The following is a 14,592-nucleotide window of genomic DNA, read 5'->3' on the forward strand; positions in this document are numbered from 1 at the left end:
CGGGGCTCCCTCTGGGGCCTTCTCCCATAAATGGGCTCCCTCTGGGGCCTTCTCCCCTCACGATATCCCCATTCTTCCTCAAACCTCATAACCTCATATTCGCAATAACGGAAACACGATCGTCGGGCTCCCACTGGGACCATCACCCTCACGACATCGCCATTATTAACGAATTAGTCACAATCACTTCACATCCTTCAACATTTTTCATTCACATCACTTTAGAAAAATCCTGAATAATATTTACATTTTCCATTTTGAAACCAAGCATGCAACATGTATTTTAAATGTCTTCCTTAAATCATAAAAATCCTTTAGACATTTAAAAATCATAAATTAATCATGAACATTTCATAAACATTTAAAAATATCATATTTGACATAAAAAAAGCATTTCGGGCACTGCCATGACCTTTACTAATTTCCCGGTGTAAAAAGACCGTTTTACCCCTGGACTCGACTTTTTACGTTTTCGACTTTTTTTCTTGATTTCATTACCCTAACATGACCCAAATAATTATTTAAGCTTATAGAAATTTTTTCGTAATTTTATTTGGCTTAAAACTTAGACTTTTTCAATTAACTTTTCTTAATTATTTTAACGGTGTTTTAATCCCGAAAAATACCAAACTTTAATATAAAATTCCTAAATTCTAAATTTAGTCTTTTTATATTATTTTAGCCCTTATGGATCACGACTCGACCCCCGTGAGCCGTTTTCCAAATTTCCTTTATTTTAACACTCACTTTGACACCTAAACTTCGACCCCGAGCCATCTCTTAATTTTATCGAGTTCCCCCCGAACCAAATCAAGCCAAAAGGTGCCCAACATGTTAAATTAGACTACTGGACTCTGAGTTTGCCAAAACGACACCCCAAAACCCAAAAACGAAACCCTCCCTTAAGATACATAAGCTGGCCGAGAGTTGCACATGGGGTGAACTCTAGTTTTGTGCACTTGAGGACCTAGCCGACTACCCAGTACCCGAACCAACCCCCATTACACCTTACTAGGACCCTAAAGAGTCACCCTAACCCAGTCCACGAGCCCTGGACCAAGCCCTCACTCCTCTACAAGCCACGCCAACAAGCTGCGCGGCCTGCACCACTTCTCGGGTAGGAGTCCTTGATTTCAAGGACTCCTCCCAGCCCTTCTAACCCGAATCCTAGCTTGGCTAGGACTCTCCCCTTGACACAACCAGACCCTAGGCCAGCCCTGAAACCCAAGCCAAGGCCAGCCCGCCCATTCACCAAGTCAACCCGCTGCCATAACCGAGACAGCAACAAACCGATTTCCCGCTTGCACCTGTTCTGCCGTGAGTTTTGTTGGTTAAGGTGAGTGTTTAGGACTCTAAATCATGCATAACCTTTACTTAAACAAACCTAGACATCATGGCAGCCCCTTCGTATCATGAAGCGCGAGTTAAAGCATCACCAAGTTAGCAAAAAAAATATCATGCTATGACAGAAAACGTGCAGCAAGTTGGTGTGCTTCAAGCCTCATGCAAACCGATTTTTAAAAATATAAATATGACAAGATGGATGACAAAAGGGAGATTAAGGTGTGCCTTTGCGTAATATACGCTCGAATATCCTTTGACGACGAAGAACGGGACGTGACGACGCTTGGCTTGAAGCTAACTTTCGAAAATTCCTTCCCAACAAGGTGCAGCCGTGAGATTTTGTTGAGAGAAAGCTGCCGTGTGTGTGTTGTGTGGTGTTGGGAGAGTTTTTCAGTTTTAAAAAAGTGAGCGGCCGATTTTTCCTTTCAAGTAGACTAGGGTTTGATTTAATTAATAAATTAAATACTAAGTTAACCACCTACAAGGCTAATTAGGCCTATTAAGCCACCTTAGTAGGCCCATTAGTCTAATTAGGATTTAAATAAAATAATACCAAAGTTTTTTCTTTATTTAAAGATGTGAATTTATTAGCCGGGTTGCTAAGAAGCTCGATTTTTTTTTGTTGAAAAACCAACACCGATAAAATTTACGTCTCGGCGTATAAAATCACCTCAAAACCCTATATTTTCAAAAATTACTTAAAAGCATCGGCCATATTTTAAATAATTAAAAATAATCATTTAATAAAATCATTTTACATTTCCAGGCCACGGTCCCCGTTCCTCGATCGTCACTTGAATATTCCTAAAAATACCATTTTATGCATGATGATAATAAAAGTCTGTTTTAGCATGTAAACAAGTATGTCACATTATTAATAAGCAACTAAAGTCAATTAATTATTTCATTTTCATAATTTCCTAGATTCGCATGCAGTTGGATTACGTCGTCTTTAATTTTGGACCTTACATAAGGATTATCACGATCAACAACATCAGGATATGGCTTGTGAAACTCTAGTCGGTTGATTGGCCTCACCCCTGGGCCATACAATTCTTGAATAACATCACGTACAGTCTCAAAGTCTAAAACTAGAGTCTGTCATAATGGGTGTGGGGAATAGATTGCCCCCTGAGTGTTATTCCCTGAATTTGGAACTGAGTATGCATGTATTCCCCCATCACCATACATCCCTGGATGCACGTTAGGAAAATTCACAGCAAACATATTACCGGCTACTTGTTTACCATTACTGTAGTTTTGGTGTTTCGGCCCCAATTCATCTTCTCTCTTGTACGGAGGAGTATATTTTTCTTTTCTAATAGACCCCAGAATTGAGGATTCCTCCAAGCGAAGGTTTTCACCTACTGGAAAACTTCCCGACCTCTGGCCTTGGTCCTCACACGACTTAGTTTCAATCTCTTTAGGTTTACCAACTTCTGGTGACTTATTCTCTTTCTTTGAAGATTTTCTCCATTCCCTTATTTCTGCCATAAAGTCTATCATGACAGCAGTAAAAGCTCATTTCTTTGAGATCACCACATATATGTTTCTCCATGGACAACATAATGTTAGCTGAAACTCCCTCGCCACCAGAAAATACAATTCCTTCCTTCATAGCCTCTTCTTTGAACTTGTGTACCAGTTGTTCCACTTATCTTCCATCAGTATCGGTTTCTTCTTCTTGTGAACGATGGCCTTTCCCATGTGATGGAAGAATTCCTTCATGTTTCTCTGAATACTTTGGAGGCATTGTCGTCCCATCGGCCGTGCCAATTTGTTTATCACGTAAACTTACGGGCTTGTCAGTGCCAAATGTGAAATGATCTGACTTCTTTTATCAAGCGTTGTGTGTTCCGGTTCGACCGTTCGTTATACTTACCTCAGTATGACTTCAAAGCTAAAAAACAAACTGAGGAATATGATGAAATTATAGAGAGAATCTATGAACAACATCAAATCTAATTATGTTGTTATGAAATTGGACGACATTTTTACAAGATGAATAGAAAAACAAGTTGAACATTAAAGCAATTTGACTACTAGAAATTGAAATATACAGACAAATGATTGAGAGTTTTTGAAGAAAATTTGCATAGCTTTTTGTTGATTTTTTTGTCGAGTCCCTCCTTATGATTTTTTTCCCTGTTCTTTTGTTAAACTCCACAGAGCGGTTTGACCATCTTTCATGATTGTTCATTGTGGATTGTGGGTTAGTTTCTTCAAACATGGGCATCAAAAAGATGTCAGACACTTGCAAGTCTATCAACTTAATTCTATAACTTATTATTTCGAGATTTCTATATGCTCCATAAAATCATAGCCATAGTAGAAGTTGTCAGAGAGGGATAGTGTTCCAAACAATAAAAGAACTATCGCACAAAAGAGTATGTTATTTGCGCAATCTCCCACAAGATGTAGCAAATTTACCAGGCTCCAACAAGTCCGTGCATATGGGCAGTCAAAAAAGTGATGCCAGTTATTCTCATTTTCTGAACTACGACCACAACATAAAGGTACATCAATAACACAATCCCGTAAATTTTGGCAGCAAGGGATGTGGTTTCTTGCAGCTCGCCAAAGGAAGAACTTGACTTTCTATATGCTCCATAAAATCATAGCCATAATAGAAGTTGTCTGAGAGGGATAGCGTTCCAAACAATAAAAGAGACATTGCACAAAAGAACGTTTTATTTGCGCAATCATCCACAAGGTGCAGCAAATTTGTCAGGCTCCAACAAGTTCGCGCATATGGACAGTCAATAAAGAGACGACAACTATTCTCATGTTCTGAAGCACAAGACCACAACATAAAGGTACGTCAATACCACAATCCCGTAAATTTTTGCAGCAAGGGATGTGGTTTCTTCCCGCTCGCCAAAGAAAGAACTTGAATTTTTTGGTGGTAAATGGAGTTTCCATAGTCGAGTCCAGTTTCTAGGTACAAAGTGAATAACTCCCGAGGGTCATCATAAATTGTTCTGGCCTCACCAGCTATGTAGTACGGATACTCTTAAAAAAATCTGAAGTATTAGAAACGGATACGCGAAGGATAAGCATACGACACATGGATACGCATGTCGGATACGAAAAATCCGTTGCATTGACTTTTTGTACGTTTGACCATTCGGATACGTCTTTGACACGACTAGGATATGTCAAGTATATGACGATGATAGGTTTCTAGATACGTTTCGGTTTTTTTTTAATAAATCACTGCGCTGAAGTTGTACATTGCGTATATTTACATAAATATGTATATATATATTTCTACAATATATTTATATAAATATATATATCTCTACAATTTTTAATATTAAATATATATATATATATTTATAATCTTTATATATTTTTAAATAATTGTAGTATTGTAATCGTATCGTGTTTTATATTTTCAATTTTTTTCTGTCCGAAAACATGGGATTAAGGAAAGATTGCAAACCTGTTCTCGCCGACTTGTTAATCGGGCCGTGAGACTCAATAACAATTTCGCCGGAGACATTCTTAGCCAGATCAAAAGATTCATGCAGCCATTTTAAAGATTTAGACTGTGTGAATCACTGGTCAGGTGCTCGTAGCCATGCACCCCATTCTGTTTTCATATTCTTATCATTTGAAAAGAAGAGTGCCTCACAAAATCATTCCGTGTGACCCAAAGAACCACATACGAAGCAAAATGATGTGAGCCCCTCTCATGTTTAAAATGTACCAGAAACTAATTGCCTTCTGTTGTACAAATTTTCTTACAACGCATCAAAGGTTTTTTCACATCAACAACTACTTGAACACATATATATATGGTCTTCAAAAACCAGAATTATTTGAACTTTAATAACTCAGAAATTGACCAATAAAATTTTCCGGTTGCTTACCAATAGATTCAGAGATGTACCCAACTAGAAAATCATAAATTTGAACCCAAAATGGAACAATATCAAACCCTGGGACGGTCAAAAATGACTCAAATAAGATTGAATACATTAACTATGATTTCGATTGAGAGTGACTTTCTAGAAAAACTTAATTATGAAATATTGATTGATGAGGTTAGTTTGAAAATGCCTTAAGGTTAAGATAAAAAAAAAAAAAAAAAGCTTATAAGGATGAATAAACTTATTTAACAATTATAGTAGATTTTGCAAATCAAATTGGGTTAGCGGCTTGAAATATTTTTCTAACAAGACTAAGTGACTCAACCAACTAAAATGAATAAAAGTGTGGAAACAGCTCAATACACAAAGTAAATAAAAATATACATAGTATTATAGAAAAGATATTGTAGATGATTATTGATAATATTACGTATTCAAATTCTGTAAATCTACTCTATAAATAGAGGTCTCAAATGATGAATAAAGTATGCTAAATCATTCTCTCTTCTCTATATTCTCTACTATTCATAACACATTATCAGCACGAATGCTCTTCAAGGTAAAATTTATAAATAATTTATTCTTATTCTTGTATGAATGCTCTTGAAGAAGCACAATATTTAGATTTAATATTGATGCTCCTAAAGTAGCACAAATTATAGATTTATCTTGATGCTCCTGAAGAAGCACAACTTTTAATTTTATGTTGATGCTCCTGAAGTAGCACAACACGACTTTATGTTGAAAATATTGATAGATCTATGAATAAAATATAGATGAATAAGATTTATCAATATTTCCGAAGAATCTTGATCTAAAATCATAAAGATCTATCAATATCTATGAATAATATTGATATAAAATATAACGTTATCATATTCCTGAAGAATTTAGATAACTATCATATATTTCGACAATATTCTTGAAGAATTTTGATTATAAATGTATTGTTGTTTTGATTCAAGTTTTTTTTTTTTTATCATATCTTGGATTGCTTGTTTAAGATTTATATTATTTGGATTTTGATGATTTAACTAGTCGCTAAAATATTTTGTGAAGCCATATTACGTGCTGCATCATTGATTCGTATAAGGCCAACTAATTATCATCAATACTCACCCTTACAACTTGCTTATGGTCGAAAGCCTGATGTTTCTCACCTTCGAGTATTTGTTTGTGCAGTACAAGTCCCTCTCCCACCTACACAACGAACCAAAATGGGCCAACAACGTAGACTTGGGATTTATGTGGGATATGATTCACCATCTATTATTAGATATTTGGAACCTTTTACAGGAGATTTGTTTACTGCGAGATTTGCAGATTGTCACTTCGATGAATTGGAATTTCCAAATCTAGGGGAAATAAAGTTGTGTCCCGAAGAACATCAAAAGATTTTTTGGAATGAGAAAACAATATCTCATTATGATCCTCGAAATAATCAATGTGAGCAAGAAGTTGAAAGAATCATTCACTTGCAAAGAATTGCAAATCAATTGCCCGATGCTTTTGTTAATACAAAGAATGTGACAAAGTCACATATACATGCAGAGAATACCCCTGTAAAAATTGATGTCCCCGTAGGACCAGCTATTATTCAACCTGCAAATGAATCAAAAATACGCCAGTCAATTGGTTCAAAAGATACTGTACCTCGAAAAAGAAAGGTACAAGAGAAAGAAAATTCAAAAGCTCCCAAAGAAGAAATCTTGGATGATAGAGTAAGGGAAATCAATGAACCAAACTTGGATAATATTATTTCTGAAGAATCAAATTCTCATGAAAATAATGAGATTTCAATAAATTATATATCATCTCGAAAATTGGGCGATCGAAATAACACAATTGTTGACAATGTCTTTGCCCTAAATGTCGCCCTTGACATCATACATAATGAAGACCCAGAACCACAATCCGTTAAGGATTGTCAACAAAGAGATGATTGGCCAAATTGGAAGAAGGCCATACAAACTGAATTAGACTCACTAGAAAAACATAAAATGTTTGGACCTGTAGTACGAACACCTGAAAATGTAATCCCAGTAGGACACAGATGGGTTTTTGTACGAAATAGGAATGAAAATGGTGAAATTGTAAGATACAACGCCCGCCTCGTAGCCCAAGGTTTCTCGCAGAGACCTGGAATTGACTATGAGGAAACATATTCACCTGTGATGGATGCCACTACTTTTCGATTCCTAATCAGTTTAGCAGTATCAGAAACTCTTGATATAACTCATGTCCAACCCGAAGACATTGGAATGGTGTAAAACACATATTTCGTTACCTTCGGGGTACAACTGATATGACATTATTTTATTCGACAAAATCAAAGTCTTCTTTAGTTGGATATGCAGATGCAGGATATCTTTCTGATCCATATAAAGCTAAATCCCAGACAGGTTATGTGTTTACACGAGGAGACACTGCTATATCATGGAAGTAGGTGAAGCAATCCTTAACAGCGACGTCTTCAAATCACTCTGAGATCATTGTAATGCATGAAGCAAGTCGGGAGTGTGTGTGGTTGAGATATATGACACAACATATTCAAGAATCATGTGGGTTCCCAATAGCCAAAGATGGCCCAACAGTAATATTCGAAGATAATACTGCTTGCATTGCGCAGTTAAAAGGAGGCTACATCAAAGATGATAGAACAAAGCATATTTCACCAAAGTTTTTCTATACACATGAGCTTCAAGAAAATGGTGATATTTAATTCCATCAAATTCGCTCAAGCGACAATGTAGCTGACTTATTTACAAAGGCATAGCCAACTTCAACATTCAAGAAATTGGTGCACAAGATAAGGATGCATCAGTTGAAGGATCTCAGATGATTGAGATCAGGGGGAGTATCTATTGTTGTACTCTTTTTCCTTCGTTCAGGTTTTTCCATTGGGTTGTACTGACAAGGTTTTAACGAAACAACATTTGAACTCCCACATCTCTTAGAAGTAATTTGTTGAGTCGATAATCATCTAAGGGGGAGTATTATAGAAAAGATATTGTAGATGATTATTGATAATATTACCTATTCAAATTCTATAAATCTACTCTATAAATAGAAGTCTCAAATGATGAATAAAGTATGCTAAATCATTCTCTCTTCTCTATATTCTATACTATTCATAACACATAGAAGATTAGATAAGCAAAAGACTGAGAGTAAATATAGTTTAGAGTTTATTTATGGAAGTTTGATGACAGTTTCTATGTCTCCCATTTTTCTGTTTTTAGAAGGATTTAACCATAAGATTTGTTTAATACAACCCTACAAACCCCACTTCAGTTCGGTTCAACAAATCTTTGAGCTAAAACTCCTAACAACTACATAACAATATCAGTTTGTTCATAAATGAATTTTCATTGTTAATTATAATAGCAGGTCTCTCAAAATTTTCTATAATGTAATGATACTGATTATTAGCAATGTAGAATATAATGTTTTTCGTTATTATAAATATTAGTTTATGTTTTCATTTAATGAAATTATCTTTATATCATTGATTTTAAGATTATTTTTTATAAGAATAAAAAAGGTCCAATTTTTATTGCACCGTACCCTTCAAAGTCTAAGACAAGTCTAAGACTGACCCAGTCTGTGTCATTTGTTCACCTTGTGTCAGTCTGTAAAACAAGGCAAGGCGGTAGTTGTCAAAGGACCAAGGCCCCCCTTCCAAAATCCGGTCCATACCAATTTCACCAAAGAACTGGAACAAATAAAATTGACCCTCAATTTCACGAATAAGAACTCCCTGGCCTACAGATGTCTATCGATCAGTTCTTCGTCGTTCCGAAATTTATCGAGCGATCAGTCGGGAATCTCCCCACAAACCATAGTTGAAGAGATGATGAATGTGGATCAGATTCAGATGGTGCCATGAGCACATCAGTTTCATCCATGGACAATGATAAGTCTGCCATCATTGAATCCATAATGCCAAGGAAATTTGGGAGCCAAGAGCGAGCAGAAGGAGAAAGGATCGGACTCTCAACAGGGAGAGAGAATCTTAAATTATATGTTATATGTCCACGAAAATGATGAAATTTGAATTAATACTACATATATTTAAGGTGTATTATCTACCAGAATTTGTTGAAGTACTCTTCAACTTCTCATTATTATTTACGTTCTTGAACATATTATTTATTATGTACTATATCAAGTTTAGTATGATAAGTCAATATTGTCCCATGGTGAATAATTATATTTAAGTTTCAAGTGCATATATATCTAAAGAAATAAATGCTCCCCTGGCAAGTAAAATGAATGGAAGAGAAAATTAAATAACCTGAAAATAAAGAGTCGATTGTGCAATAATATCATCAGCAATTTCCATCATTTGATCATTAATTTAAAGTATTTCATCCATGCAAAGATGAGATCTATACAACAACAGTACACCAACAATGTAATTTCTGAAATGACATGAACCTATAAGAAGAAAATGAAGCTTGAGGAACCTGTCACTAAGCTGGGGGCATCTACTCGGCTGGCGAATCCGCACTTCGTCTCACAAAGAGCTTGCTTATGTCCTCAGTCACCACGTTACTTCTGCAAAATTCCATTCATGTATGGTTAAAAATGTGTTCATCGGTGGAAGTGCAACATATCATGTGTGAAGGAACACTACCAACTGTAGGGACACCAAAAAATGTTCACATACACTGGCATTTGTTGGATAAAACTGTTGAATTTTGAAGTAGAGAAAATAGAGTGAAGAAAGAATGCTACATTACAGGATTTAAGTATGACGACACTACACAGGATCCCTATTTACGTCATGATACAACCATTAGAGTTTTATCCATTGGAACAATATGTCACGGATAAAGGCCTGCCTATAGCTTCTGTTTCTCCATTCACTATGTTTCTTCCACTTTCAAATACCAAAAAAAAAAAAAACATCAGCAAATTCGATCTTTTTTTTTCAGCTGATGTTTGTGATATATCCAGCCAGCTTACCTCGGATTTTCATTGAGGCACAGTTTCCAGCTTTCCAATATAATATATTAATAAGGATCTTACTTCGGGGATCAATTGACGCCTAAGAGATCCAAAACCAATAAGGGTGCCTCTTGGAGTAGAGACTGTTGCTCAACAAATGCAATCTAGCACTAAACTCATAAGCTGTGCCCTCCAACCAAATAAACAGCAGGGACAAAAATGACCTTCCAGTCAAAATTTTCAATAAAGAGACCTTCCATTCAAAAATTTTCAATAAACATCATATATGAAAAGAAGTAACGAATGTCAAACTCTTCACCACAATACTGACTCCAATCAGAAAACATAATTATTGATAATTTCTACCTTTAAAGTAATTAAAGAAGTTGCAAAATAAGTACATAACATCTTGACATGAGATTCCATCTTAGCACCACTACAGAACTTCGAGAATAATGAAAGAATTCAGAAAAATTACATCAGATGATGATTCTATTGTCACCACTTGGGCTGAACCAAACGTGTATCAGATACAATCGGTATTGGGCATTGTTGAAAAAAAATATACAGTAAATGTACCTTCCCACAAGCTGAGGTGGAAGAAGACGACCGCCTAATGTATCTGGAACATTCTTTGATTGAGGCAAGGACCCTTTCGGAAATTTACTACGAGGATTATTGGCAGGTAACATATTCAACTCCCTCTTTCGTGCTGCACTTCGAGCCATAGCAGCAGCAACTCGGGATGAGTGGTCTGAAGCATCTAAACCATTTGAAGGCACAGAAGGAGAGTTCAAGAGAAAAGATGCATCAGGAAGTTTCAGCTCAGAAGACTCTGACTGATTAGAAACATTTTTCATTTGTTTAGTCAGTGAAGATGCCGCTTTCCTACATTGTGGAAAGAACTAAATTTAAAATAAAATGTTTCTCGTAAAACACTGAATAGGGCTGAAAATTAATATCATCACAAAAAATCGAGGGCTATTATTATAGAATAGCTAGGAAGTATAGACACGGATAATGAAGATATTGTGTTTGACATGCAATCAGTGATAAAGGGAAAACTATATGGAGGCAACAATTACACCCCACCCATCCAACTTAAATATTCAAGGTTAGCTGGCTATGAGATTTTGGCACATCAACAAGTCTACCAAATTCTTAGCACAGAATCAAAAGACATTCATGAGGACAACCACCTTGCTTAGAGGGGAAGTCTATGTGTACCTGTTTGGAGAGCAACAAAGAAAAGCTAAAAGAAGAAAACTAAGAATTGATAAATGGAATATGCAATTAACTAATGTGTCATTGCTTTTTGTAAGACTATATATCATGTATCCATACAAAATTTTTGACACGTGTGGACAATTCTGTCATAACAGAATGCTGCCACCTGAAACACATGGGACTACAAAATGCCAATTCATTCTTTTTGTTTCCAAAAGAATAATATTTAATTCCTTTCCTCAACAGTACCATTCGAGCAGGTTATGTGGGGAAACAACAATTGGCTGAGGTCGTTCTTCACTTGACCACATGGACTTAAGCATATTAATCAAGCTGTCAAGTGCCTAGCAGTGTTTACAGGGAGAAGTGCCTAGCCCATAATAACCTTAAATGCTTGATGGAAATCCTTCCCATTTCCATTATTTACATCAATACATCTAGTGCTTCTCTAATGTGGTACCTGATATTGTCCTCTTTCGGACAAACCACAAATTTATCACATTTAAAATCCCTATCCATCTATGTGGCAGCAACATGGCAATTCTAGATGAAAAAAAAAAAACAGAATTCAGACCCAATACCTCATATCTCACACCAACCCAAGTAAATAGAATAAAAATGTGTTAAAGTATCAGATATTCAATCCTCAAGTCAAGGGAGACATGTAAAATTCCAATGCTCAATGACATTATTTTTGGCATTTGATGGAATCACAGAAAGAGAAAAGGCCAATTCCTAAATCAGCAGAAGCGCTTGAGATGTGTTGTTCAATTCTAAGGATACTAGAGGAAAAAAAAGAAAGGAAAGGAGTAAAATACTCACTATAGTTATAGCATCACTATAGATACAGGATTCGTTTTGTAAAAAGTTGAGCCACCAAAATTTGAGTTCAAAATCATCCACTTTCCACAAAACAAAATACAGCTTTTACTTTCTCGAGTTCAGATCGAAACAGCCACAGAAAAAATAGAAATCGAAGGAAAAGGCGGGTCCCTTTTACACAATGAATGGGTATAGCTTTCCATGCATTGAACTTCATTTAGATGCCAATGCAACAAAATCAAGGTTACAAGGAAACAAGTTTTTCAAGTTAAAGTCTAATACTTATTTGCTTTATTGTAGTCGCCAAGTCATTCCAATCAAACATCAAGGAAAGAGTTCCTCTAATTTTCTAAATTTTATATTCAAACCACAAATTCGCAGAGTGGCGACAAAAAGTAAAAAATGTGATTTGTTAAAAAGTAAAAACCCACAAGAAGTATAAGCAGCCAACTTACACATTTATGTTTTAAAAACTAAAATGTGTTTGACACAAACTTAAGAGACATGATCGTGAAAAAATGAAACTATCTCAATGCTCAAAGAAGTGTAAACCTTGGAAGATCAAAGCTTTTAAGCCAATTATTAACTGAGATATCAAGGAGCCTTAGAGCAAAAGATAAAAACTTACGCATGAGCCATGAATACACGCAACATCAAGTCCAATGCTGTTTCCCTAATTCTTTATTTAATTGAATTGACAATACGATGCAAATAACTTCCTCACCCCTCCCTTCATCTTTTTCTCTTTTCTTATTCCACCATTACATTCAAGATCCAGAGAGAATGATTGACAGTAATTACAAACACAAACACATGCAAAAATATGCGTATGATGCAGTATCAAGAACCTAAGTATAAACTTTCTGAAAGAGGTTACCTGCACATATGTCATTCTTCTCCATACATTAAGAGGGAGAATGTGCTTCAGGGACTCCAAATGTCCATTACCAAATATACATTTTACCTCAATATGAAAAACCCAGTAATGAAAAGGTACAATTTTATAAATCAGCTTCATTGCGCACTCATCGTTTTTAACTGTCACTTGATGTTGATCAACCATAAAACGCTATTTATTTTCGATTGCTCGTCTCAAATACAGAGAGCTCAAAAAAATTGAGGATCCGAGGAATTGGAACAAAAAATTATCCAAATCATTATTACCTAACGAATCGAATTACAATCTTTAAAAATAGCAACATGGCAAGCAAACTTAATTAGTCACGCACATCAACATTGGTCCAGCTTGTGTCAAGAAATCAACATAGCCTAAGCTGGCATGCTTACCGGGGCATTTACGCATTGGATAATCTCAAACAATAAGACGAATTGCAATCTCGATTCTTGAAGCAAAGATTCACAGGACCCAGATAAGGGTTTATAAAAAATTTTAAAAAAAAAGAGGAAAAGGGAATCTTTGGGAACTACCTGTTGAGTTCTTGACGAGACGAAGCGTCGTTCATAGGCTGTCGAAGCTTCTCTGTTTCTTCTTCATCTGAAGACGATGCATAATCCACCAGAGACATATCTCCGAATTTTTCACTTTATTTCTCGAGCAAGCTTTACAGAATAATAATTATTTCCTCTGATTTGTGGTTTGGTTTTTTTTTTTTTAAGTTACTCAAAATCAAAATAAAATCATTACGTCGTATATAATTAATTTTGTTGTGTTACCATTAATGGTGTCAGCTTCTATGATCACTAATTAGGTAGGTAGGAAGCATATCTGTATATGCAATATACGAGTACTATTTCATTAACGATAATGAAGTTGATACGGTTGATGGACAACATATCAGTATTTATAATAGTATCGGTACACACTCGTACAATTTATTTTATTTTGTTTTGTTTGAAAATTATTTTATAGCTTAATCAACTTTTTTTTTAAAAAAAAAATTTATTTATATTAAAATAAAATTAATATTATAATTACAAAAATTGATTAAAGATCATACAACAATTTGATAAGAGACTAAATTGTAATAAGGTGAGGGTCATACTATCCAACCAATTTGGTTGGATATTGACTAATGATCAAGCACACACGATGAAGACAAAAACTTGTGTGAGACGGTCTCACGGGTCGTATTTGTGAGACGGATCTCTTATTTGGGTCATCCATGAAAAAGTATTACTTTTTATGCTAAGAGTATTATTTTTTATTGTGAATATGGGTAGGGTTGACCCGTCTCACAAATTAAGATCCGTGAGACGGTCTCACATGAGACCCACTCCACGATGAATATGTTATGTAATTTTTGGTTTTTTAAAAAAGTGATTTTTGAAACATATACTATGGTTCTCTAGGTAGATTAGAGGAATCTTAACCTACTTTAGGGATGTTAGTGTTTCTTATATTTGTTGTTAA

The 14,592-nt window shown here is 35.4% G+C and overlaps 1 protein-coding gene across 2 annotated transcripts; it reads right to left on the reverse strand.

Moving 5' to 3' along the window:
- Positions 1-9,534: 9,534 nt before the first annotated feature.
- LOC140956542 (uncharacterized) lies at positions 9,535-13,841 on the reverse strand. 2 transcript variants are annotated; one of them, XM_073413315.1, is made up of 3 exons: positions 13,650-13,841; positions 10,752-11,060; positions 9,535-9,779 (listed from the first exon to the last, which is right to left on the reverse strand). In XM_073413315.1, the coding sequence occupies exons 1-3, from the start codon at positions 13,745-13,747 to the stop codon at positions 9,710-9,712; spliced, it is 477 nt and encodes a 158-aa protein (XP_073269416.1). In that variant the 5' UTR covers positions 13,748-13,841; the 3' UTR covers positions 9,535-9,709. The 2 variants fall into 2 exon arrangements, with proteins under 2 accessions (XP_073269416.1, XP_073269417.1); XM_073413316.1 differs by having other exon boundaries at positions 9,535-9,861.
- Positions 13,842-14,592: the final 751 nt, after the last annotated feature.

Source organism: Primulina huaijiensis, chromosome 14, assembly GCF_012295235.1.
Source record: "Primulina huaijiensis isolate GDHJ02 chromosome 14, ASM1229523v2, whole genome shotgun sequence".
NCBI lineage: Eukaryota > Viridiplantae > Streptophyta > Magnoliopsida > Lamiales > Gesneriaceae > Primulina > Primulina huaijiensis.

Excerpts from the sequence above, each read along its gene's own strand:
- LOC140956542 (XM_073413315.1), bottom strand. The coding sequence starts at position 13,747 with ATGTCTCTGGTGGATTATGCATCGTCTTCAGATGAAGAAGAAACAGAG. Across the intron at positions 11,061-13,649 it reads TCTCGTCAAGAACTCAACAG|GAAAGCGGCATCTTCACTGA; the intron begins GTAGTTCCCAAA and ends TCCACAATGTAG. Across the intron at positions 9,780-10,751 it reads CCACCTCAGCTTGTGGGAAG|AAGTAACGTGGTGACTGAGG; the intron begins GTACATTTACTG and ends GGAATTTTGCAG.